At 41.5% G+C, this 23716-nt stretch overlaps 1 protein-coding gene and 1 long non-coding RNA gene across 2 annotated transcripts; one reads left to right on the top strand and one right to left on the bottom strand.

The window, feature by feature from the left end:
• Positions 1-8320: 8320 nt before the first annotated feature.
• Positions 8321-11168, top strand: LOC146715372 (uncharacterized). Its single transcript, XR_014918975.1, has 2 exons — positions 8321-9933; positions 10609-11168. It is a non-coding gene; the product is annotated as an uncharacterized LOC146715372 (long non-coding RNA).
• Positions 11169-22308: 11140 nt separating this feature from the next.
• On the bottom strand, positions 22309-23087 carry LOC146715371 (uncharacterized). The gene is made up of 2 exons (XM_085441222.1): positions 22967-23087; positions 22309-22922 (listed from the first exon to the last, which is right to left on the bottom strand). Exons 1-2 carry the CDS (start codon positions 23085-23087, stop codon positions 22312-22314), a joined length of 732 nt encoding a protein of 243 aa, XP_085297348.1. The 3' UTR covers positions 22309-22311.
• Positions 23088-23716: the final 629 nt, after the last annotated feature.

The following is a 23716-nucleotide window of genomic DNA, read 5'->3' as shown; positions in this document are numbered from 1 at the left end:
CTCATCCTGAACTGTGGTGCTGACACTCACCAGTCCCCGGCCCCCTTCCTTCCGCTTAGCGTACAGCCTCAGGGTGCTGGACTTGGGGTGAAACCCTCCATGCATGGTAAGGAGCTTTCTTGTCTTTATGTCAGTGGCTTCTATCTCCTCCTTTGGCCAGCCTATTACCCCAGCAGGGTACCTGATCACGGGCAGGGCGTACGTGTTGATGGCCCGGATCTTGTTCTTACCATTCAGCTGACTCCTCAGGACTTGCCTGACCCTCTGCAGGTACTTGGTGGTTGCAGCCTTTCCAGCGGCCTCTTCATGGTTCCCAAGGTATTTATAAATCAGTCTCTAACACTGCAAGTTTACACTTAATGTAAAAGAGCTAGCGTCACAGCAAGAGAGTTACATGATGCTGATAGGACACTGAGGTGACTGTTTTTTTTAACTTCAGGCACAGAATCTTCTTTGGTTCAGTCTTTTTTTAAGACAGAATCATCCTAGTGAATGCACATCTCTATAGGGCAAACCTTAAAACTGTAACCTAACACAAAATACATTTCAGTGACGACCACATTTATTTAATTCCATATACATGTAAAAACCATCAGCACATATCTCCACCCTTTCTGCATACATTGAGAATCTGAAACATGGAAAACTGCACCAAGACCCAGTGCAGAAAAGAGTAGGCTTCACAGATAAGACAATGATTAAATCAGACACAGTATAAACCGAGGACCTGGAGTGGAAGTGGATTGCTAGGTGTCATGCAGGTGCACGGCAACTGTGGGCAGGCTAAAGCAGCTTAAATAACACACCCTATAGACAACTGCATAGAGACATCAGTTGTTGTGTGAATGGCAGCTTATAACAACCAATGTCTTTTAGTTTTGAAAAAATGTATACACATCATACACATGCTGTAGTGTAGTGATGAATATATCATGGCTATCCTCCTGGCACTTAACAGCGTACACTATATTACAGGTACAGAGTAATATAGTACTGTGACTGTTTGTGCCGGGGGACCTCATCCTTGTGAAAGGTACAGAGACACGGTGTTTAGAGAAAATGTGCCTTAGCTGTTCCAATACTCCTGACACATAAGCATCACTGAGTGTTTTCACTTAGGCAGCAGTTGTCCTTCTTTCTTGCATGGGCTGGAGTTTTCTTTAGGTGCCTTTCCAGCTTTGACACATGTCCAGCTGGGATAGCCTCCATTATCATTAATGGAGCTCCAGTGGAGAGCGTGCAGTCCTTCAAGTATCTCGGTGTCAACATCTCCTCAGACCTGACATGGTCTGCCCACATTCAGGTCCAGACCAAAAAGGCTAGGCAGTGCCTGTACAACCTACGACAACTGAGGAAGTTCAGGGTCTCTCCAGTGATCCTCAGGACTTTCTATACAGGTGCTGTGGAGAGATGTGAGAGATTTTGAAGGACCCATCCCATCTGTTGCTGGGATGGGACGGGTGCCCCCCACCCCCCTATTATCCTTAAGTGACTGAGACAGGACTCATTATCATATTCAAATCAAATCAAATCAAATCACTTTTATTGTCACATCACATGTGCAGGCACACTGGCACAGCACATGCGAGTGAAATTCTTGTGTGCGAGCCCCACAAGCAACAGAGATGTGCAAACACAACAACACAAACGAGCAAAATACAAGAATGGCCAACCTGAAACTAATAAATATATGTACAATATATAATAGTGTATGCATTTCTGGATGTGTATACTAAATATTTTCCTACGAGTGTGTGTGTGTGTGTGTGTGTGTGTGTGTGTGTGTGTATACACATTTTTACAAATTAAATAGTAAAAATAAATAAATAAATAATAAAAATAATAAAATATATAAAATATACAGAGTTGAATATGTGCAAAACAAGTGGCATTTATATACAGTGTGTAGTGCAGTGCATATATTCTCATATCATCCTGATTCTTCTGGCCTCGCTATAGCACATGACATTTTAACACCCTTCCCACACAATGTGCACAAGATGTAATTTTCCATATTGTTTTATTTTATTTTATTTCTATTTATATAATGTACATAACTCACCCACTTGCAACACATAATGTCCTCTTTGTATACACTCATTCACTGTATATAAAGTTCTGTCTTTCTCTTTTTTTCGTTGCACAGTCGAGGAGTGTATCAGGTCACATTTCACTGTGTGTTATACCTGTATAGCCATGCACGTGACAAATAAAGAATCTTGAATCACATTTACTCTGGGCCTTCTTGATGTGATGTTCTTCTGCTTCCCTGGCCACTGTGTCTGTAGGGATGGTGTTCACTCTATGTTGCAGCGTCCTGGTGACACCCAGTATATGCTTCAGTGGATGAAGAGAGTCAAACATTAAATTCTGATCTGTATGCGTAGGTTTACGGTACACATCAACTTTTAAATGTCCCAGATTACTGATGAAAATCTCAGCCAGATGAACAGAATCAACCTTTTAGGAGTGTGGATAAAAGTTTGTTAGGTTGCCAGCTGTGCCACGTTTTGATCTAGTTACCAAACCTGGAAACCTACAATCCATCAGCCCAAGTGTTTCCTGTATAATCTGTTTATACAGAATAAATATTACAGAAAGAAGTATTTTCTGTTCATCAGAACATTTTGTCTCATCAAAATATTATTTGTCAGAAAAATGAAATAAATCCAATGAGTGAAATGGTCTAAAAATTATTTTAGACCATTTTAAATTCATCCATTTGCTTCAGCTTATCCTTTTCAGGGTTGCGGGGGGCACTGGAGCCTATCCCAGCTATCTTAGGGCAAGAGGCAGGGTACACCCTGGACAGGTTGCCAGTCTGTCGCAGGGCTACCACACAGAGACAAACAACCATCCGTACTCACATTCACTCATGGATTCACACTTATGGGCAATTTAGATTTTTCAATTGACCTATCCCCTCTAACTGCATGTCTTTGGACGGTGGGAGGAAGCCGGAGTACCCGGAGAGAACCCACACAAACATGGGGAGAACATGCAAACTCCACACAGAAAGATCCCGGCTTGATAGTGGAATTGAACTCAGGACCTTCTTGCAGGTAACTGTGCTACCCCATTTTAAATCACACTAAAATACTATTAGTGTATTTGAGTGCATTGCTGACCACTATTAATCATGTGCTTCATAACATGAGCCAAGGTGTGAAAAAAAGTGTGGGTCATTATCACCAGAGGTTTTGGGTGAAACCAGTGGCACCAGTGTCTGGCAGCCTCGCCTCTGTCAGTGCGCCCCAGAGTGGCTGTGGCTGCAATGTAGCTGCCATCACCAGTGTGTGAATGTGTGTGTAGATGACTGGATGTGTAAAGCGCTTTGGGGTCTTTAGGGACTAGTAAAGCACTATACAAATACAGGCCATTTACCATTTATATGAAAAAAGTGTGATGATCCTCTGCTCTCCATTACATTATTTAAATACAGTTCTTACAATATCATGTAAGAACACGTGATGATCATTCTCATTGAGTGGTAAATGGCCTGTATTTATACAGCGCTTTACTAGTCCCTAAGGACCCCAAAGCGCTTTACATATCCAGTCATCCACCCATTCACACACACATTCACACACTGGTGATGGCAAGCTACATTGTAGCCACAGCCACCCTGGGGCGCACTGACAGAGGCGAGGCTGCCGGACACTGGCGCCACCGGGCCCTCTGACCATTGTGAATCTACACAATACTAGATTTAAATACATTAAATAGAAACAAAGAATAGTGCTGCGGAAACGACACACTCTTCACTAATCGGGATAATTTCAGAGTTTTCTTCAAAGTTTTCTTCTTTATCAATGAGTGATACACGTTTTTATTAAACATTTGAACATAATACAAGACAAACTCTCGTACAGGATATAAAGTCGGAGAGCTACATGTTTTGAAATACACGCAGACATACCAAGACATTTTTGACAGTTTCATGCTCCCAATTTTGTGGAAACAGTTTGGAGATGACCCCTTCCTGTTCCAACATGACTGTGCAGCAGCGCACAAAGAAGGGTCTAGAAAGACATGTATGAGCGAGTTTGGTATAGAAGAACTTGACCAGTCTACAGGGAGTGCAGAATTATTAGGCAAGTTGTATTTTTGAGGAATAATTTTATTATTGAACAACATCCATGTTCTCAATGAACCCAAAAAACTCATTAATATCAAAGCTGAATGTTTGTGGAAGTAGTTTTTAGTTTGTTTTTAGTTTTAGCTATTTTAGGGGGATATCTGTGTGTGCAGGTGACTATTACTGTGCATAATTATTAGGCAACTTAACAAAAAACAAATATATACCCATTTCAATTATTTATTTTTACCAGTGAAACCAATATAACATCTCCACATTCACAAATATACATTTCTGACATTCAAAAACAAAACAAAAACAAATCAGCGACCAATATAGCCACCTTTCTTTGCAAGGACACTCAAAAGCCTGCCATCCATGGATTCTGTCAGTGTTTTGATCTGTTCACCATCAACATTGCGTGCAGCAGCAACCACAGCCTCCCAGACACTGTTCAGAGAGTTGTACTGTTTTCCCTCCTTGTAAATCTCACATTTGATGATGGACCACAGGTTCTCAATGGGGTTCAGATCAGGTGAACAAGGAGGCCATGTCATTAGTTTTTCTTCTTTTATACCCTTTCTTGCCAGCCACGCTGTGGAGTACTTGGACGCGTGTGATGGAGCATTGTCCTGCATGAAAATCATGTTTTTCTTGAAGGATGCAGACTTCTTCCTGTACCACTGCTTGAAGAAGGTGTCTTCCAGAAACTGGCAGTAGGACTGGGAGTTGAGTTTGACTCCATCCTCAACCCGAAAAGGCCCCACAAGCTCATCTTTGATGATACCAGCCCAAACCAGTACTCCACCTCCACCTTGCTGGCGTCTGAGTCGGACTGGAGCTCTCTGCCCTTTACCAATCCAGCCACGGGCCCATCCATCTGGCCCATCAAGACTCACTCTCATTTCATCAGTCCATAAAACCTTAGAAAAACCAGTCTTGAGATATTTCTTGGCCCAGTCTTGACGTTTCAGCTTGTGTGTCTTGTTCAGTGGTGGTCGTCTTTCAGCCTTTCTTACCTTGGCCATGTCTCTGACATCACAAGGTGTGCAATAGCACACCTTGTGCTTTTGGGCACTCCAGTGATGTTGCAGCTCTGAAATATGGCCAAACTGGTGGCAAGTGGCATCTTGGCAGCTGCATGCTTGACTTTTCTCAGTTCATTGGCAGTTATTTTGCGCCTTGGTTTTTCCACACGCTTCTTGCGACCCTGTTGACTATTTTGAATGAAATGCTTGATTGTTCGATGATCACGCTTCAGAAGCTTTGCAATTTTGAGACTGCTGCATCCCTCTGCAAGATATCTCACTATTTTTGACTTTTCTGAGCCTGTCAAGTCCTTCTTTTGACCCATTTTGCCAAAGGAAAGGACGTTGCCTAATAATTATGCACACCTGATATAGGGTGTTGATGTCATTAGACCACACCCCTTCTCATTACAGAGATGCACATCACCTAATATGTTTAATTGGTAGTAGGCTTTCAAGCCTATACAGCTTGGAGTAAGACAACATGCATGAAGAGGATGATGTGGACAAAATACTCATTTGCCTAATAATTCTGCACTCCCTGTAAAATTGGGGTTCATAAAAATCCAAATGAACTCCCTTTGTGTAGTACATTCATATATAAATTTTTTAAGTACTAACCCCTGACAGTTTGCAAGCAGATCAAGCAGAATTTTTGGAGGTTGTTTATGATTATTTATTTAAAGTGATTAAGAAACATTCATAGAGTTCTTTATCTACACAAACACTGTATAGTACAAGAGGTTCTAGGTGGTATTTATCTTACTTAATGTTACATTAGGAGTTGCTGTAGCTCAAGAGGGAGAGCAGGTCACTTTGGTCAACAGCTACAGAAATACATTTTACTTTGGCTTTGATCCACTTTCAAGGAAATAAACATTCCATAAATTTTTTTCCTGTCATTACAGAACCTCAGTGACAATTTGCAGGATAAAATTTGTAGAGTAATTTTGAAATTTCAAGTTTGACCTGATGATGGCAGTGTTTTTTCACTTCTACACTGTCACTGTTACAAAAAAGTGCTTAACTCAAAAGAATCAACCATGTTGTGTATACAAAAAACAGACAATGTTGCAAATAATTAATTTTAAATTATCTTTAGGTGCTTGTTATTAATAGCCTGTCACAAAACAGATCATTTGTTCTTAATTCTTTAAATTAATCTACAAAAATTCAAAATGTAACACAGTTTGGCAGGAAAAAATACTATTTTATGCCCAGTGATTCTCAAGCAGTCATTAGTCAAATCTTAGCATTTCCTGATATGGTGAGTAGAGTGTTCTAAAAGACAAATTGAAGAGACTGGAAAAGCGGAGAATTAAAGAAAAAAAAAAGTCGTCCTCTGGTTTAATATATTTCTTCAACATTAAATGATCCAGTGACAGTTGTCAGTATTCCCACTGCTGCACAGCAACAACAACTGTTGATCATTCATTCAGCAAATTTTATTTTTCAAATTGTTAACAAATACAGTTTAAAACATTAATTAGTCATTGTCAATTTGTGATTTGTCCTGTTCTCATTGTGTGACGAATTATGATGGCTGTTTGGTAGCCGTCTGCATACAATGCATACTCTCTCTCTCTCTTCATGTGTGTGTGTTTCTCTGGTGAATTTCGACAACAGTTTTATGTTAACATACAATCCTTAATATGTGTGTGTGTGTTTGTGTGTGGGGGAGGGGGGGGAGGGGGGGGGGCACCATAGAGAGTGTTTGCCCAGGGCGCCAAACAGGCTAGGACCGCCACTGACCATCACGTTAATCTAGCTAAGTGTAAACAGCAGTAAATACTAAATATTGAATGTTCTTGTGTAGCAAGCAGGACCGACAGCGCACAATGTGCTTGGAAATAGCACCAATAAAGGTGTAGTTTATGTCTATGAACAGTGACAGTGACTTCCTGACAAATAGACCACAGTCTGTCAGACCCGCCCCCCACCGGTCCAGCACCATCACACTCAGCATCGGGTCTCCACAAGGATGTGTTTTGAGTCCCCTCCTGTTTACGCTCTACACATCCGACTGCTCCCCTACCCATCTCTCAAACACCATCATAAAGTTCGCGGATGACACCACAGTGGTTGGACTCATCTCAAGGGGGGATGAGTCGGACTACAGAGATGAGGTCAACAGACTGACTGAGTGGTGTTCAGTTAACAACCTCCAACTGAACACCACGAAAACTAAAGAACTTATCTTGGACTTCAGGAAGGGCAGAGCAGACCCAGCCCCACTTTACATTCACGGGAGCTGTGTGGAGAGGGTACACTCCATGAGGTTTCTGGGTGTGCAGATATCTGATGACCTCTCCTGGACTGCAAATACTACAGCGGTGGTTAAAAAGGCCCAGCAGCGTCTCCACTTTCTGAGAGTGCTCAGGAGGAACAACCTGGAGGAGAGGCTGCTGGTGACATTTTACAGAGCCACCATAGAGAGCATCCTAACGTACGGCGTAACAACATGGTATGCAGGGTGCTCAGCTGTGGACAGGAAAGTACTGCAGAGGGTCATCAACACAGCCCAGAAGATCACTGGCTGCTCTCTGCCCAGCCTGGAGGTCACTGCAAACTCTCGGTACCTCAGCAGAGCTGGTAATATCATCAAGGACCACTCTCACCCCAGCAACCAACTGTTTGAACTATTACCGTCAGGCCGACGGTACAGGTCACATAAAACCAGGACAAACAGATTCGGGGTTGACTTCTTTCCCAGAGCTATCACCGTAGTAAATAAGCAGAAAAACAATTGAACCTATTCCATACCGTCACTGTCATTATATTATGCTGCTATTCATACTGTCATTATATTAATGCTGCTATCCTGTATATATTGTACATACTATTGTTTGAGTATTTATGATTGGTTTTTTTTGTACTTTTTATATCTTACATTTATATTTATTATTGAAACTTGCACCAAGGGAGTGGCACTCCAATTTCGTTGTACTCTGTACAATGACAATAAAGGCTATTCTATTCTATTCTATTCTATTCTACAGCTGCTGGATGGGATTAGCATGTCATAGCTATCTACCAAACTGCTAATTGGGGGATTTCAGGCCATCTATGGATCATTTTTGCTAACTGTTTATTCAGCTTAGGCTCAAAGAGCTGCAGCCTGTGCCCTAGCTGTCATAGGGCAAGAGGCGTGGTCCACCTGCACAGGTGAGCAGTCCATCACAGGGCCAACAGAGAGAGACAGAGAAGCACTCTCTCACATCCACACCTACAGCCAATTTAGAAGCACCAATGAACCTAAGCAGCATTTCATTGGACTGTGGGAGAACATCCAACCTCCACAGAAAGGCCAACAAGCTTCAACCTACAACCTTCTTGCTTTAAGGCACTAGTGCGAACCACTTTTCCCCATTTCAGCCCAAATCCTGCATCTTCCTGTTTCTGACTCCAGGCCAGCTCCACTAACACTTTCTCATCAGACACTGCCACCTAGTGGAGGAAGTCTTAGTTCCATTTGAAGCTTCAGATGACAGTTAGTTCCTTTACAAAGAGGTGGAGGTGGTGGGGCCACAGCACCATCATCACTGAGTGCCATAGGACACTTAACCTTTGTTTCCATATGCTGGGAACTTCCTGTTGTTCCAAGGAGGACTGGAAAATGTGTGAAAATCTCCCAGTCAGTTCCTCACAGCACACTTCAATCATTTCCCTCCCACAGCATCAGGACCAGGGCTTTTTCTCTCTTTGGTCCCACTAAGAGATTTCCACACAAACACCTCATCAGTGGGACTCTCAGAGCTACCAGCCCTTTGCTGCAATCACAAAGCTCTTCATTGAAATCAATGATATCAAAGCTGGAATCAAATGAGTCCAAGTCTTCTGCTGATTCAGCATCACATTCATCTTTGCTCCTTGTTCTGCATCCCCACCATGGACTTCATTCCTTTCCAAGCCAGCCTTGAGTGTCCTTTATTCAGCTCATCCTCTGCTTTACTTTTACACCTGATTTTAGCTGCTTTATCTCTCTTTCAACAAGTTTCTGTGCCTCAATCTTTTTCTTTTCTCCCTCATAACAAGACAGCTTCTTCTGCCTGAGAACATGTTGGAGTGATTTACTAATCCAGGGCTGCTTATTGGGGAAAATACTTCCTGTTTTCAAAGTAATCCCCATTTTTCCCAGAAAGAAATGTAAGTAGAAATCGATGATCTAAGTGAGAACATGAGCCTTTATAAAGTCCCAGTGGGTGCAGTCAAAGCAGTCCCTCAGTCCCAGTATAGAGTCTTTGGTCCAGACTGGAACAACTGTGTGCCCAGTTTGAGCTCTCTTCAGTGCTGTGACCTGACAGACCCAGAGGGGCCATCACATCACATTTAGAAGCTCCCCTAATGGAGCCACAACACATGTCCAACACTTAGTCTGTCTTGTTGGACCAACTGGAAGAAATGATTCAAGGACTTAGTCACAGAACAGAGATTCAAATCTCCAAAATCCAACTGGCTGCATCAGGACATATAGTCTGAAACTCTGCACAGTTTCCTGTTTGAAGCTGCTTCCTGTTGGCTTCAGCTGTTTGGAGTTTCCATTTTCTAAACTTCTACATTCTGAACCTTCTTCAGCTCTGAACAGATGATGAAACACTGAATGATTTCAAGCTCACACTTTGTCTAATAAACTTACATCTTTCATTCTTTATACAGATTTAGTCGCTGTGGTTTGTCAGAGATCAGCTGTGATTATCTGGCAGCAGCACTGAAGTCCAACCCCTCCCATCTGAGACAGCTGGACCTGTGGGACAACAACCTGAAGGATCCAGATGTGAAGCAGCTGTCTGATCTTCAGAGTCCAGACTACAGACTGGAGACTCTGAGGTCAGTAGAGTGATGGAGTGAGTGGGTGGTGCTGTCAGCAGTATTGTACTAAACACAGTCAGTATGAAACAAAGATCCAGTGTTTCCTGTAAAGCTGCCGCTTCTCAGTGAAGCTGTGAGAGGAGAATGGTGACAGGCTTCAGGATTGGACACAAACACTTCCTGTTTCTGACCTTTATGGTCACCATAGTAATGGCTGACACGCTCTGATCAAACACTGTCAACAGCCAATCAGCTCTCTGAACAAAGCAGCACGCAGACCAATGACTGCATTCATTTCCAAGTTTAAAGCAGTGAAGAACACAGTCTGTAGGTGAGGAAGAATTTAGTGAGAGCAGATGTTTGGATGGAATTCCTCCAGTTAACAGCTGGAACTGTCCATCTGGATTGTTGGGCTTGTTGTTGGGGTTCCTACAGAGCTCAGAGTGGACACACCAAGGTTCTTCTAATGAATGAAAGTCCAAACTCAAACTAGGAGGGAAAAACATTTTCATCAACTTCAATAAAAATCCAAAGATTAGAAAAAGTGAAGCAACAATGAGTCCTAGTACAGTCCCAGCACTGAAGTCCCTGCTGCTCTTTATACTGGATGTGCTGCATCACTGACTGACAGCTGATGAAGAGTCTCTGGAAACACTCGTTTATCTCCTCTGCTCTTCCTTCTTCTCTCTGCAGGTGGAGGATATGATGGTAAACAGGACGGTGTGTGTGCTGAGAGAGGAGGAGCTGTGTCCTGATGATCCAGAGAGGTTGAAGCAGCAGCAGCTTGTGTGTAGAGACGCTCTGACTGGGCCATGTTACTGGGAGGTGGAGAGGAGAGCTTCATCCAGCAGTGACTGACAGAGGAATGAGAAGAAGTGCAGATGACTGTCAGTGCTGCAGAGTGAACTGCTCTGAGAACAGCTCCACTGTCAGACACAATGTAGAGTCCAGCATCATCCCTGTGTGTCCCTCTGGATCTGACAGAGGATCATCAGTGTATCTGGACTGCTCTGCTGCTGCGCTGTCCTTCTACAGTCTCTGCACAGTCTCTGTCTGACTCTGGCTTCAGACCCTCCTGGATCAAACTCACCTGGAAAGACTTTCAAACATCACTCAATAGATTTGAATACAGAATATATTTGATATATACTGTAGATGTACTGTAGAGTTGCAGTTTGTCACTTGTAAATACAGTCTGTGAGCAGCTATGAGCTGAAAGATCTTTCTAGAAACACGAAATGTTTTCACTCTTCTGTTGCTTTTTCAGTTCATTTTATTAGATAGTTAAGTTTGAAACAATAAGTAGTTGAAATATTAAGAAATAATACATAAGAAATAAATAGTAATCCATGTTTGTTGATTAGATTTATATGTTTAAATGTGTTATTTGTGCTAATTGTGCAATTATAGAGGAACCTTTTCTAAAGTTGTGTTGTGGCTAAGAGGGCATTTTTTGGCTGTCACACTCAGCAAGCTAATTAAGAGACGAGCCACGAGGTTTGCACGTCTGCAGAAAGATAAATAAAGAGTGCCTTTTCTGGACATCCCCACCGAGTAAAAATGAAAGTTTATTCCCTTTGAGTGAGGCCAATGAGGTAAATGTTTTGTTTATTATCATTGTATGTAAATGCACGAGTTTTGCATGGTATTCAAGTGCAATAGCCGCAGTGTGAAGTGTAATGTGTACTTTATTGATCATTTTGTTGGAATGTTTCGTTGTATATAATGCTTAAGGATTTTAGTAAGAATATTCATTTAAGTTTGTATTTCCTTTTAGTTCTGACGGCATTGTATCGGCTGTGGTTGGACATCATTACATGTTAAGACATGTGGAAGAATCCTCCTGTCCGAAATAAATGTCAGTTTAAACACAAAGAACAAGTTGAGCTTTATTAAGACTCGAGGGGAGTAACAATGATCATTGTTCTGACAGCATTTTGAGTGGGAACAGTTCAAAGTTATTTACTGATTGAAACGAGCTGAATGTTTCTGTGCACGATGAAGAAGATCAGCAGCAGCAGCTCAGCTGATCAATGAGTTGACATCTATCAGTCGTTTCATGAGATGAAGTCATCAGCAGACATTTGTTCTAACTGTGTGATGAATGTCAGAACGTCAGGGCTCTGCTTTAGTCACTACTTGATGATCATTGGCTCATTGTTGAATCCAGTGGCCCAGTCTGACCTCTGAGGAGGAAACACATGTTTACTGAGTGAATCGCTGCCATTAGGAACTAGTTTTTCATATCACAGCCTAGAAATCACACAGGACCATTTCTGCAAGTGAAAAGTCGTGATTGGAGGAAAATAATTGTATCGTTTGTGCAACTGTTGTTTGTAAATTAAGAATTGTCCCAACTACATGTGCTGCTGACCTTTGACCTTTTCTTTAGGTGCACAGAGGCCAGAGGAGTCTGTGGAAACATCCAGAACTGAGGCAGTGCTACAGATGTCTTCAAATAAAGTGGTGTATTATCCATGGATGCGTTCCATTCCTGTTCAGACCTGCTCGCTGTCAATGGGCTTCATTCCCAGTGTTGGGGAGTAACGGAGTACATGTACCGCCGTTACATATTTAAAATACAAATATTTTTGTTGTTGTTGTTGTTGTGCTAAGCTAACAGGCAGAATGCTACAGGCATAGCCCTAACGAATGTAGCCTCATGGGCAGTGTAGTCCGTGCTGCAGGGAGAATGGACTGCCATACCCGTCTGTGAGCGCGAGGAGGGAGAAAAAGGAGAGTGGAAAACTACGAGTTGTCATCGAGCAGAAACGGGAGCTGGAAGCATGTAAATATAATAATAACCACTGCAGCCAAGAAGAGTGCCTGACGAGCCCAGTTGTAATGAGCTATTAAGACTCGACTGTACGCTGTGTTCGTGTTTTCCTCCGAAACAATAAGCTCCGTTGGAGCAGCCTTTCAACGCCTCTCTCTGTCTCTCGCTAGCAAACTTGACCCAGTCAACAAAGTAATTTTTCGGCTCCGAGCCCGACACGGACCCCGACGTATTAGCCAGAGGTCCCTTTACTACGGTTCGGAGCTGCGGAGCTTCAGTAATAGTAATAAATCACATTCATGTAGTTGTAAACAGCATGATAATATATTAAGTAATCCAAAGTATTCAGAATACGTTACTCTCATTGAGTAACGTAACGGAATACGTTACAAAATACATTTTGGGGCATGTATTCTGTAATCTCTAGTGGAATACATTTTAAAAGTAACCTTCCCAACACTGTTCATTCCATTTCAGACTGCCGGTGGTCGGCTGGAATCCAAACTCAACATGGCTCCTGTGTTAGAAGAGCCTCTGATTTTAAAATATGCACATTTAATAGTTTCTTTCCAACACTATGGAGCTACCAGCCCAGTATATGTAGCCCACAGTAGATGGAGTTATCAAGCTGCACTGACAAACATCATGACTCATGTAATCTCTACATGTGGACCTTTCACAGATGGATCCAAGTGCAGATTCAACTCTGCATTACATTTGACTTCAGCTGTTACACACTTTCATTTTCTGGCTGTGTCACTTCCTGCTTTTTGGATCAGATAGTTTATCCATGTCCGCAAATGTTTGGCTGCATATTTTTATCATCTATATTTTCCAGTCTTCATACAGCCGATATTTCATGTGAACTCCAATATGCCACCTGCCATCACGTTTTCAGGGTTCATTCAGTGTTGGAAATGTAGGACAAACAGCAGCACATGTTCTCTAAATGTTTGCAGTAATTTTTAAATGAAGCTGATACTACATGAGACATTTTCCACATTTATTGTCTTTGAACAGAGAATAATAAAACCATCAAACATATACAGGTTTGTGCAAATACAAATGCCTGTGGTGCATTTGATGACCTGCAGAGGAGAACAAGTCGGGCTTTTCAGCCCTAACACAACCTCTTTGTTCTCAATACTACAAAACCTTAAAAGGCTGATATGCAAGTTTGCATGAATCACCAACACAGTTGTATTTTTTCTACTATAGTTATATTTAAGGTGATCAAATATCTGCTGACTGATTAGATCCAGTATCTATTACAGATGAACTGGATATCACAGCGCATGCTGTTAATCCGTCATATCAAACTAAACAGTGTTGCTGGTGTAAATATCCTCCAATAAAGTCAGATTGTTGTGATTATGCTTCATTTTTATGTACTGGGGTATCAATGACCCCCACGCTGCCGCAGCAGCGCCTGTGCGTGGCCCCCAAGTGCTACGTTTTCTTTCCCGATCCCCTGACGAACCCATTAGAATCGCTCTGGGGCACTCTTCGACCCCAAATGATCGTTCTGTTTTTTTCATTCTCATTCACCTGTCTCTACTGAGGGTGGGGTACTTTGGGACCCCCGGGGTCTGGGGCTGCCCCGAAGGGGAGCAGGGGGCATATAAGTCTGTGGACGGACCTGCGCTAGGTTCTTCGGATCACAATGTTATTCATCTCCTCCCTGCTTACAGATCTGTGATTAGGAGGGAGAAGGCCTGTGTGAAGCGGACTAATGTCTGGACAAAAGACAGTTGTGTTGCCCTTCAGGGGTGTTTTGATTGCACTGATTGGTCCTTGTTTCAAGAGAGCACTTCTGATTTGGATGAACTCACTGATGTGGTGTGTAGCAAAGACTCTGTGATTCCAGTCAGAGAATTTAAGACTTTCCCTAATAACAAACCGTGGCTCTCTAAAGATATTAAGGATCTGATACTTAAAAGGAAACTTGCTTTTAACGAGGGAGACGTTCCCACTATGAGAATATTGAGGAAGGAGGTGAGGGCTGCACCCTCTGTCAGAGTCAAAGTCTTTAGGTCTGTAAGGGATATAATACTCTTCATCTTTGCCTGACTGCCTCTTTTTCTTGGTCTTTGGTCGCTCTTCGCCATCTTCCTGCTGACCTCTTCTTTTACCACCTACCATCTCTGAAAACACCCCCTGGTGGAAATAGAAAGAATTACATGGTACAAAGTGACAAAACATGATACAGAGATCCTACTATCTTCCTCTTCTAGTTTGTATACAACATCATCTACATCAAAACTGCACTTTATTTTGCTTCTTCTTTATCAGACAGCACAAACAACTTTCTCATTTTGACTCAAATATTGGTTTTGAATGAAAATTATGCAACAATCCTGGGTGTTTATTCAACTTGTGAGCAGGTTTTCTAATCCACCGTACTATTATTATTGACACTAGTACATGTTCGTGCTGCTGGCAAACTAATAAACTCAAGAGCATATAGCAAAGCAAAAAAGTGAAAAGTAGGTCTTGCCTACATAAATAAACATAAGACAGTTGTGAGACTTTGACATAGTAACATGTGCAGTAATATTTACACCTGTGATGACATCTCACAAGCATTAGCCTTATTTTGAAACCAAGATTGTTTACACAGAGTTTGTAATTGCAGAGAAATGCTCCATTTATTTTGGTCATTTCATTTTTGAGCAGGAAGCTCACCTTTTTTGTTATAGCCTTTAGCTGAATAGAGAGTTTTCCAATTAAATACATATTCTTTAAATAATGTTCCCTCTTATAAGAAGTAGGATAATTAAATTAAAAAAAAAACAAAAACGTATTATACCTCTATCACTTAGAAAAAAACCCTGTTTTTTTTCTGTTGTCTGTTATATAACGTTAGTGATGCTCGTTTCAATTCATTTCTTAATCAGCTAAACAAGTCAGTTAAGAAACAGTCAAATATTAAGTTAAATTTGAAAACGGTTTAAAAAAAAACATCCCCATTCCAAAATGTCACATGACAATCTCATTGGCTCACGGAGTGATGTCACTACACTTTGATCTTTTGAAGTTTTTCCTTAAACAGGGGTGAGAAACAGCAGTTTTTTAGTTCGTGTCTTCGCAGCATTTGTGTTTGCAGCCTTCACACGTTCACCACAGAAACTTTTGGAAACCTTTGCAGAGTTGTCGTGTACAACCTTCAACATGTATCCAACAAGACACCAACTGTTGGGGGAAAGCTCTGCAAAAACCCAGGAGAAATAAAGACACAATGAGACAAAGTTACTTTTTATGCTTTAACGTGCACACGGGTAAGCTGTTAAGAACAACTCACACCCATGAACAGAGGCTTGGCATTTTTATAGGCACAAATCACAGAGACGGTGAGAACAGGATAAGAAAATAATAAACAGATAAAATAAACAACTCCATATGTGGCGCTAGTCTCGTCAGCAGAGAGCTGGGAGAAAGATAAAATAATCTAAAACAATATGTCCCAAAACAATATGTCTTCGCTGGGAAAGTCTAAAAGGATAATTCTAAACTAATCTAACCATAGACAAAGGGCATCTTTGTACATTTAAAAGAAGGTAAAGAAACATAGAATCATTTTCCACTAACATATTCCCTCCTGTTTTAACTTATTTTAAATGTATACAACAATTGTCTGTAAAGGTTATTTATTAAGTATCTTTAGCAATTTTTTAATTGTCAAAATGTCAGCATAGCATAAATGTAAATCATGTGGTCTAAAGAATGAAACAAATAAAATAATAAAAAGAACAAAGAAAAGTATAGTAAATAAAATAGCAACAGGAATAATCAAGAGAAAACAATAAAACTAAAACTACAAAAAATAAAAGGATAAAACCTTATATTGTACCTGCATAAACTACTAATGTGTTAATCAGTGCATGATCACTTGACAAGTCATTTTTAATCACCACGTCATTTATTAGCAGCTATTACAAGTTGTCCTCTAACAGAATTGCAACGGGATGCTGTTCTTTTTGAGACACGGCAACATAAGCAGTCATTGTAGGTGTGTGGTCAGTGACATATTTTTGCAGAACGGTCAAATTCTGCAAAACTTAATAAATGTCTCCTCCAGCTTCGTATCCATCAGGGATAAAAGTGCAACATGTCTCCCCGATCAGCTTACAAACTCCTCCTTGTGATGCTGTTAGCAGGTCTAGTGTCAGTCTGTTCTGCAGCACCATCATTCTGATGGCCTTCTGTTCTCCTGCTAAGGCCGTTCCCAGGGTCTTAGTTAAGTTGATGTGTCGTAGCAGAGCATATCGGTTGATTTCCACGTGATCCCGCACCTCGGCAACTCCAATGCCGGGGATCAAGCTCTGTAAGAATTTCACTCCTCCTCAGATGTGAAACTCTGGTTCCTTTACTGCTTGGTGCCGTCCGTGCACATCCTGTCTGGTACTGAGTCTTTGTTTGTAGTGGCATCCGGTAGATAGGTGAGTAGGCAGCTCCCCCACTGCCCGCGATCCATTGTTCATCACACATACTGGCAGTTGTGCTGCGTGCAGTTTGTTCAGTAGAATTACATCAGGCAGTGGGTCTGAGACTTGGGGCCAGGTCAGTAGCTAGGTCTGTCCGGAACAGTTCACATTTGTGGGTCATGATGACCTCCAGGTTGCTTTTGCTGGGATGCTGTAGTTGGCCTTGGACCAAAGAGTACCGTAGCCTGGATGTGTTGCCAGGCCCAACAGGCACCAACTGCGATCTTCAGGTATGCTGTACGGCCACAGGCCAAACGTCTGTGAGGATAGGGGCATATGGGTACATGCAAAGCAGTCAGTTTTATTATTCAGGTGAGCTGTAGTGTTCATAAACTGCCACCAGAAATTAGTGGCGTAGCCATGGGGAAACTTGGTGTACTTTCCTTTGTCATACAGTGTCTGCCTTTTCTTCATATAGCGTGACTTGTTGTCCCTCACGGAAGCAAAGATGAGGAGCCCGGTCAGGGTCAGGGCCGCTGCAGCTATTAGGAGCCACCACCTCATGACAACAGGACACACCCTCCTGTCGTGAGTAGACCCCCCGGCCAGGAAGGCTGACCCCTCCACCGGGCGAGATCACAACGATTGGGCGAGCCTGTGTCGGCTGAGTTTAGATGGCTTCACTTACTCGCCTGCAGTGACTCTGATGGATCCAGGATGGTCGTTCCGCAATTTTGCAAGCGGTGGGCGTGGTGAGGAGAACCTGATGTGGTCCCTCCCACCTGGGTGTGCTCCAGTTTTTCCTTTGGAGCACCTTGATCAGAACCCAGACACTGGGCTGTAATCTGCAAGACACTTGATAGACATCATTACATTCTTCGTTATTTACAATCATCTCTTTATTTTCCTACAACTTAGACATACATTTTGCTACTGAAATTGTATCTGCCTTTTTCACTGGGTAGATTTCCGGCCACTTTGAGAACACGTCTATGACCACTAGGGCGTATTTCGACCCTTGGCATTCATTTAGCTCAATAAAGTCCATATGAATTGTGTGAAAAGGATAAGGTGGTGTGGGAAAACTGCCTCTTTTTGGTCTCAGGTTCCCCTGAGCATTCTATTTTTGACACGCCATGCATGTTCTGACAAATTGTTTTGCTGAAGTTCCAAAATTTACAGTGTAGAAATGAGAGTTGACAATACAGGTCATTGCCCCCGTTGACAAATGCGTACAGCCATGAGTCACTAACGCCGCCATTTTGTGGAGGGATTTTGGCAACACTGGCTTGCCATAACACATCATTAAGTCGTTTGTCAGAACTGCACCGTGTTTTAGCCATTTTGCCTGCTCGGCTGTGCTTGCTGCTTTTTGTTCATTTTTCAACACATCCAGTGGAATCTGATGTGTGTCTACTGCCATCAATGTGATGTTTGTCGTTTGTGCCGCCTGTTTTGCTGCTCTGTCAGCAAAGTTATTGCCTGTAGTAATGAAAGAGCCATCAGTTTTGTGTGCTGCACATTTACACAATGCGAGTTGTTGTGGTAAATGTATTACAGTCAGTAGGCATTGTAGCAGGCTGGCATGCTGAACCGGTGGATGTGGTTGATGTAATCATTCCTCTGTTTTGCCAAATATTCTGCAAAATGATGCACAGCAGAGAAAACATACTGGCTGTCTGTATAAATGTTTATTTGTTTATCTTTGTGTATTTCACATGCGCGAATCACAGCTATCAGCTCAGCGCTCTGTGCAGAATATGAAGAAGAAAGTGGTTTTGCTTCTATTATCCTACTATCTGTGGTTACTGCGTAACCTACACAATTTCGGCCTGTGCTGTAAGGTCAAATAAGTTCTTAAGTGGCTGCCTCAAAACTGTTTTGCATTATTTCTCTGTGGCCTACTCCTACAATCTCGTGTGAAGTGACCTTCCTCTCCACGGTTCTAGCAGGCGTTGTCTCTATGTTATCTGCTGTTTCTGCGTGACTGTCTGCAGCCTTGGTGTTTGTGACTTTGCTCGCCTCTCTGTTCCTGATAGCCACCTGCGGATTAGTGTTTTAGTCTATTGTCAACACGTCAGCCTTATTTTTAAGTTACAGAATGCTTCTTCTTTTTTTTGTCTTGGTTTGGGAGAATAGATGCAACACTACATTTTCACTTAAGGCAGTTTGAAATAATTTCTAGTTTTCAAACAAATCATGGATCTCACACATTTCAAACTTTCAAGTTGTTTCCCATTTATACATATATATATATATATATATATATTTAACTTTGCATTGCTCATAGCTCATAGCTCTAAACCTAGGCATTTTTCAATCATATGCCTAATCACCATGTGTCACTGTGATTCTCAAGTATTGTCACAAGTTCGTTTAAATTCGTTTCCAAAACCAACAAAATAATCAAACAAAAACATAAACGTGTCAGGACACAAAAGAAAAAAGAAAAATGCTGCCACCCGAACAAGGCAGAAGTCTGCATATGTTGGCTTTTAATAGCATGCAGCTTCTGCTCTAAAAGAAACAAATAAATAAAAATAAAAGAAAATGTGTAACATGCTCATCAGCTTAGCAGTGTCTACATATTTAATTCAGCTTCTCAATCCTGTAGTTTTAGCTGTTGTCTACAGGGTTTTGCTTATTGGTTGTTATTATAGGTGTGCTCTATATCTCAGCAATGTGTCATGCTAGAATGATAGCTGTGAAGCTGGTCAAGTGCCTCTATGCACTTCATTAGTTAGTTATTCTCTGTATTGTCTTCATCTCACATGTCATTACACTGAGTTTCAGCAAACCTTAAGCTTGATGCAGACTACTGCTTAACAATTATCCACCTCACATCATAACCGACTAAGGTGCCTCTTCATATTAACATTATGTCATTGTTAATATTATCCTCTTTGTCTTATATAACAGCAATAGCATATTATAATATTTTATTAGTGTGTACCACTATACTACTACTGAGCCAATTTGATAGTTAGGATCATCTTATTTAGCAAACAGATAATTTAGAATTCATCCAATCTGCGGTCACATTTGTTCTCTCTGTTGCATGGCGGACCAGGCAGTTCTATTATAATATATTATTTATATTTTATTTTGTATCCATCAAGGGCTTCAGATGACCTGCAGTATCATCCTTTTCCCAGGGTGGAGACAGTTACCTTTTCACACACTGTCCTTGGCTGAACAGTGACACAGCCTTAATATACTTTATTTATGTTATTAAAATATTTTCGTGTGAATTATTTGCTTTATATCCATTTTATACATTGTGGGCATGGTCATCATGCCAACTGTGTTTCATTGATAATATCACTTTACAGGTTGTTATCCTTGCTATTATTAATTTCAAATACTCTAAAGATAATTTCTACTGTAATTTTCCCTTTGTTTATCTTTATTTCGTACTTTTTATATTTATATCTACTCAGTGGGGTCTGTTTTCAACCCTTTGGCAAAAAGATTACGCCGCTTCTCCTTCCTGTCGTGGCCGGCCAAATGACCTCTTAGCCATCCAAAGGGCATTACATGACAGTAAGAAGGAAAACTACCATCTCCAGAATAAAATTCAACAGATTGAAGATGAGAAACTTCAACTGGAGGAGAAGTGTAGACAGATGGAAGTGAAATATAAAAACCTGGAAGAAAGACAACAACGCCAGCCCGACATAAATATTATTAATGACGGTTGGGGAATCAAGTTTGGACAAGCCCGAGACCAGATTGTCTTCCTAATTAAGGAAGACAAGCAAAAGAGCGCGGAACTAAAGGAGATGTCCAACCAGCTTAAAGACAGCAAAGCTACGGTTGAGAAGACAGAATGGGATCTCCAATATATGGACCAAAAGAATCGGCTGCTCCAAACAAACTTCGATGAAGCTGTGAAAAAAAATAAAGAAATCCTCCAACAGAAGGAAGAACAGGAGAAAAAGCAAAGAGACATGGAGCACAAACTCAAAGTCACGGAGGAAAAATACACAATGCTGAAAGAAAAGGTGGATGATACTCTGCGCCAAAATAAAGACCTTCTTCAAGAGAAAAAGCAACTAGAAGGGGAAAAAGAAAAACTGGACAAACAATGCTCACACATGCAGAAAAGGATGGATCAAATGGCGAGAAACAACTCCGAGCTCACTAAGGGGATATTGTTGGAATACAACAACTTGAAGCGCAAACACACTGAAATGCAGGCGCAAAAGCAAGAACAAGACAACATACATGGCGACCTGCAGCGTACGCTCCAAGATATCCACAGAAGAAATGAGGAGCTACAAGACATGTACAAAGAAGTACAACAGAGAAACACAGACATGCACAAGGACAAGATAATGCAGGAGGAAACATCCAAAGAGCTCAAGGAAAAGCTTGAAGAAAAACAAGCAACATTGGAAGAGGTGGAGAAAACATGCAAGAAGCTTGAGAAACAAAACGTAGAAACCATCGATGAGTTGAGAACCCTCATCCTGGAAAAAAAAGCTCTTGTAGAAAACTGCATGAAAAAGAAGAACAAACGCTTCCGCTGGCCCTGGAGGAGGAACTCTACTGCTTCCTCACCTGGTGTAGCCTCGTCTTGCTCCACCTCTGTTCACCCCCCCAACCAGTCCCGGCAGTTGACTGTCCCCTCCTGAGCCTGGTTCTGCCGGAGGTTTCTGCCTGTTTAAAGGCAGTTTTTCCTCCCAACTGTCGCCTAGTGCGTGCTCAGAGGGGATTGTTGGGGATTTCTCTCCTCTACCTTGTTTCATTATTTACTTAACTTTTTGTTCTTACTTCATTTTACCTTGTTTCATTATTTACTTGTTAACTCTTTCTTTTTCAACTTATTTATAAAACAATAAACAATTGAATTTATCCTTTGAGTATTTTTCATCTATACCTTTTTCAAACATTCATATCTGTCGTTTATCTTCTTCTTGAAACCTCATAAATGGTGAAGGAAAAATCCAACAGTTCATCTATATATAAAGAAGCACTTAAACTAAAACTGACATAGCTACGTTAATCCTACCGTAAAACAATAAGACGAGGTACGACCTCTCTCATGCTCCTAGGATGTGGGGGTGAACGCCAGAACACCCTGGAATGTTACAGACCTCCTAGGATGAGACATTCTTTCAATATGCCACCAACTATATACTTCTACACACAAATGATTACATGCAGTATTCTACCATATGCAAACTTATATCATTAAAAGACTATACTGACTACTAAGTAAAATTTTCCATTGACATACTTCATCATGAGAAGTATGGCTGCTGTGCCAACCTTGTTGTTGGTCAAAACTCCCTCACTTTCTATCTGCTGGATGAGTGTCCTTATACCAAGGTTCCATTTGAGCTTCTGGCTGGAGAAATAGTTAATAATCCTTCTGCCTTTGGTTACGAGGGCCTGACCTAAGCGCTCACTGATATCGATGCCTGTGAGTTTGTAAAAGTGGTTCGAAAGACCTTTCCGAGTAAACAAGAATGGCCACTGCTCCTGAATTTCAGCTACTGAAGGTGAGGGACAACTGTTGATAAGCTGCCGCTGAGAAATATATGTGAGGCACATGAAGTCATCCACATCAGGTCTCTCCACAGCTCCAGGTCCTTGTGAATTGAAAATTGTTAACAAGATGTGTTTCTTTTCCTCTAAAGAAGTTGGCGTTTCCCCCTCAGGAAGTTCAACTGGCTGCCAATTTATACAACCATAGCTATCAACAAGGCATCTAACTTTTTTAGGTGGGGTTGCACTACTGTTGGGACTGCAGTCTTCCTCATTCCTGGTTCTCTTTGTTTGACGAAGACGATTTGATGCTTCTTAGTAGTGAATAATGTCCACAACCCAGTCTTTCTGACCATACTTCTCCTGTCCTCTGGATGAGCTCTGTCTCCTCTTGTGATTGCATGCGACAGTCGGAGTGGAAATCTTTCCCAAGGAATCTGGAAGTGTGAGATGCAAGAGCTGGAGTAATGGTTGTACATAGTGGTGGACGTGGAGGAGGAGGGGTGAGGTGGATGGCTTGATGTTTCAGCTGATGCAGCAGGGCAAGGCTCCAGAGTAATGGTGTCATTCAGGTTCTCTGGTCTGTTGCCATCTAAAAAAAAATAAATAAATAAAGATCATTGGAAAAGCTACCTTAAAAAGCTACTATGTCAACAAATATGTCCTCACTAAAAGATGAACCCTTCAATTAGGATTGAGTAGTAACGGCAAGGCAGTTTTGGGGACCTTGTCTGAAGATGAAAAGAAGCAATCCCAGGACTGCAAAAGAACTACAAACTCAAGGTCTTGCATTGAAAAGACCTTGAGTCAATATGTTTTACAGCATGTCACAATTTCAAACCCTTAGTTGTACCACTACCAATGAAAGGTTAATGGTGTTAGATTTAGTGTCTACTTTTGTTTATGTTTTCCGTGTTAATTATCTACCGGACAATGTGAGCCCCAAAACGCTCTTCAATATTATACTGTCAAAGTACATGTGTAGTATGGTGAAGAGGAAAAAAAAAAGCTAATCAAGCTAATCAGTGACATATGAGTCTATGAGTGACCTTCAAATCATAGACTCAAGTCTATGATTTATACAGAACCTACACAAACCTCCTTTAAA

This window comes from Copadichromis virginalis, linkage group LG3 (assembly GCF_057382275.1).
Source record: "Copadichromis virginalis isolate Kocher_CV1m ecotype Utaka linkage group LG3, C_Virginalis_male_GT1.1, whole genome shotgun sequence".
Classification (NCBI taxonomy): Eukaryota; Metazoa; Chordata; class Actinopteri; order Cichliformes; family Cichlidae; genus Copadichromis; species Copadichromis virginalis.
Note: the sequence above shows the minus strand (reverse complement) of the source record. Positions and strands in the feature narration are given on the sequence as shown.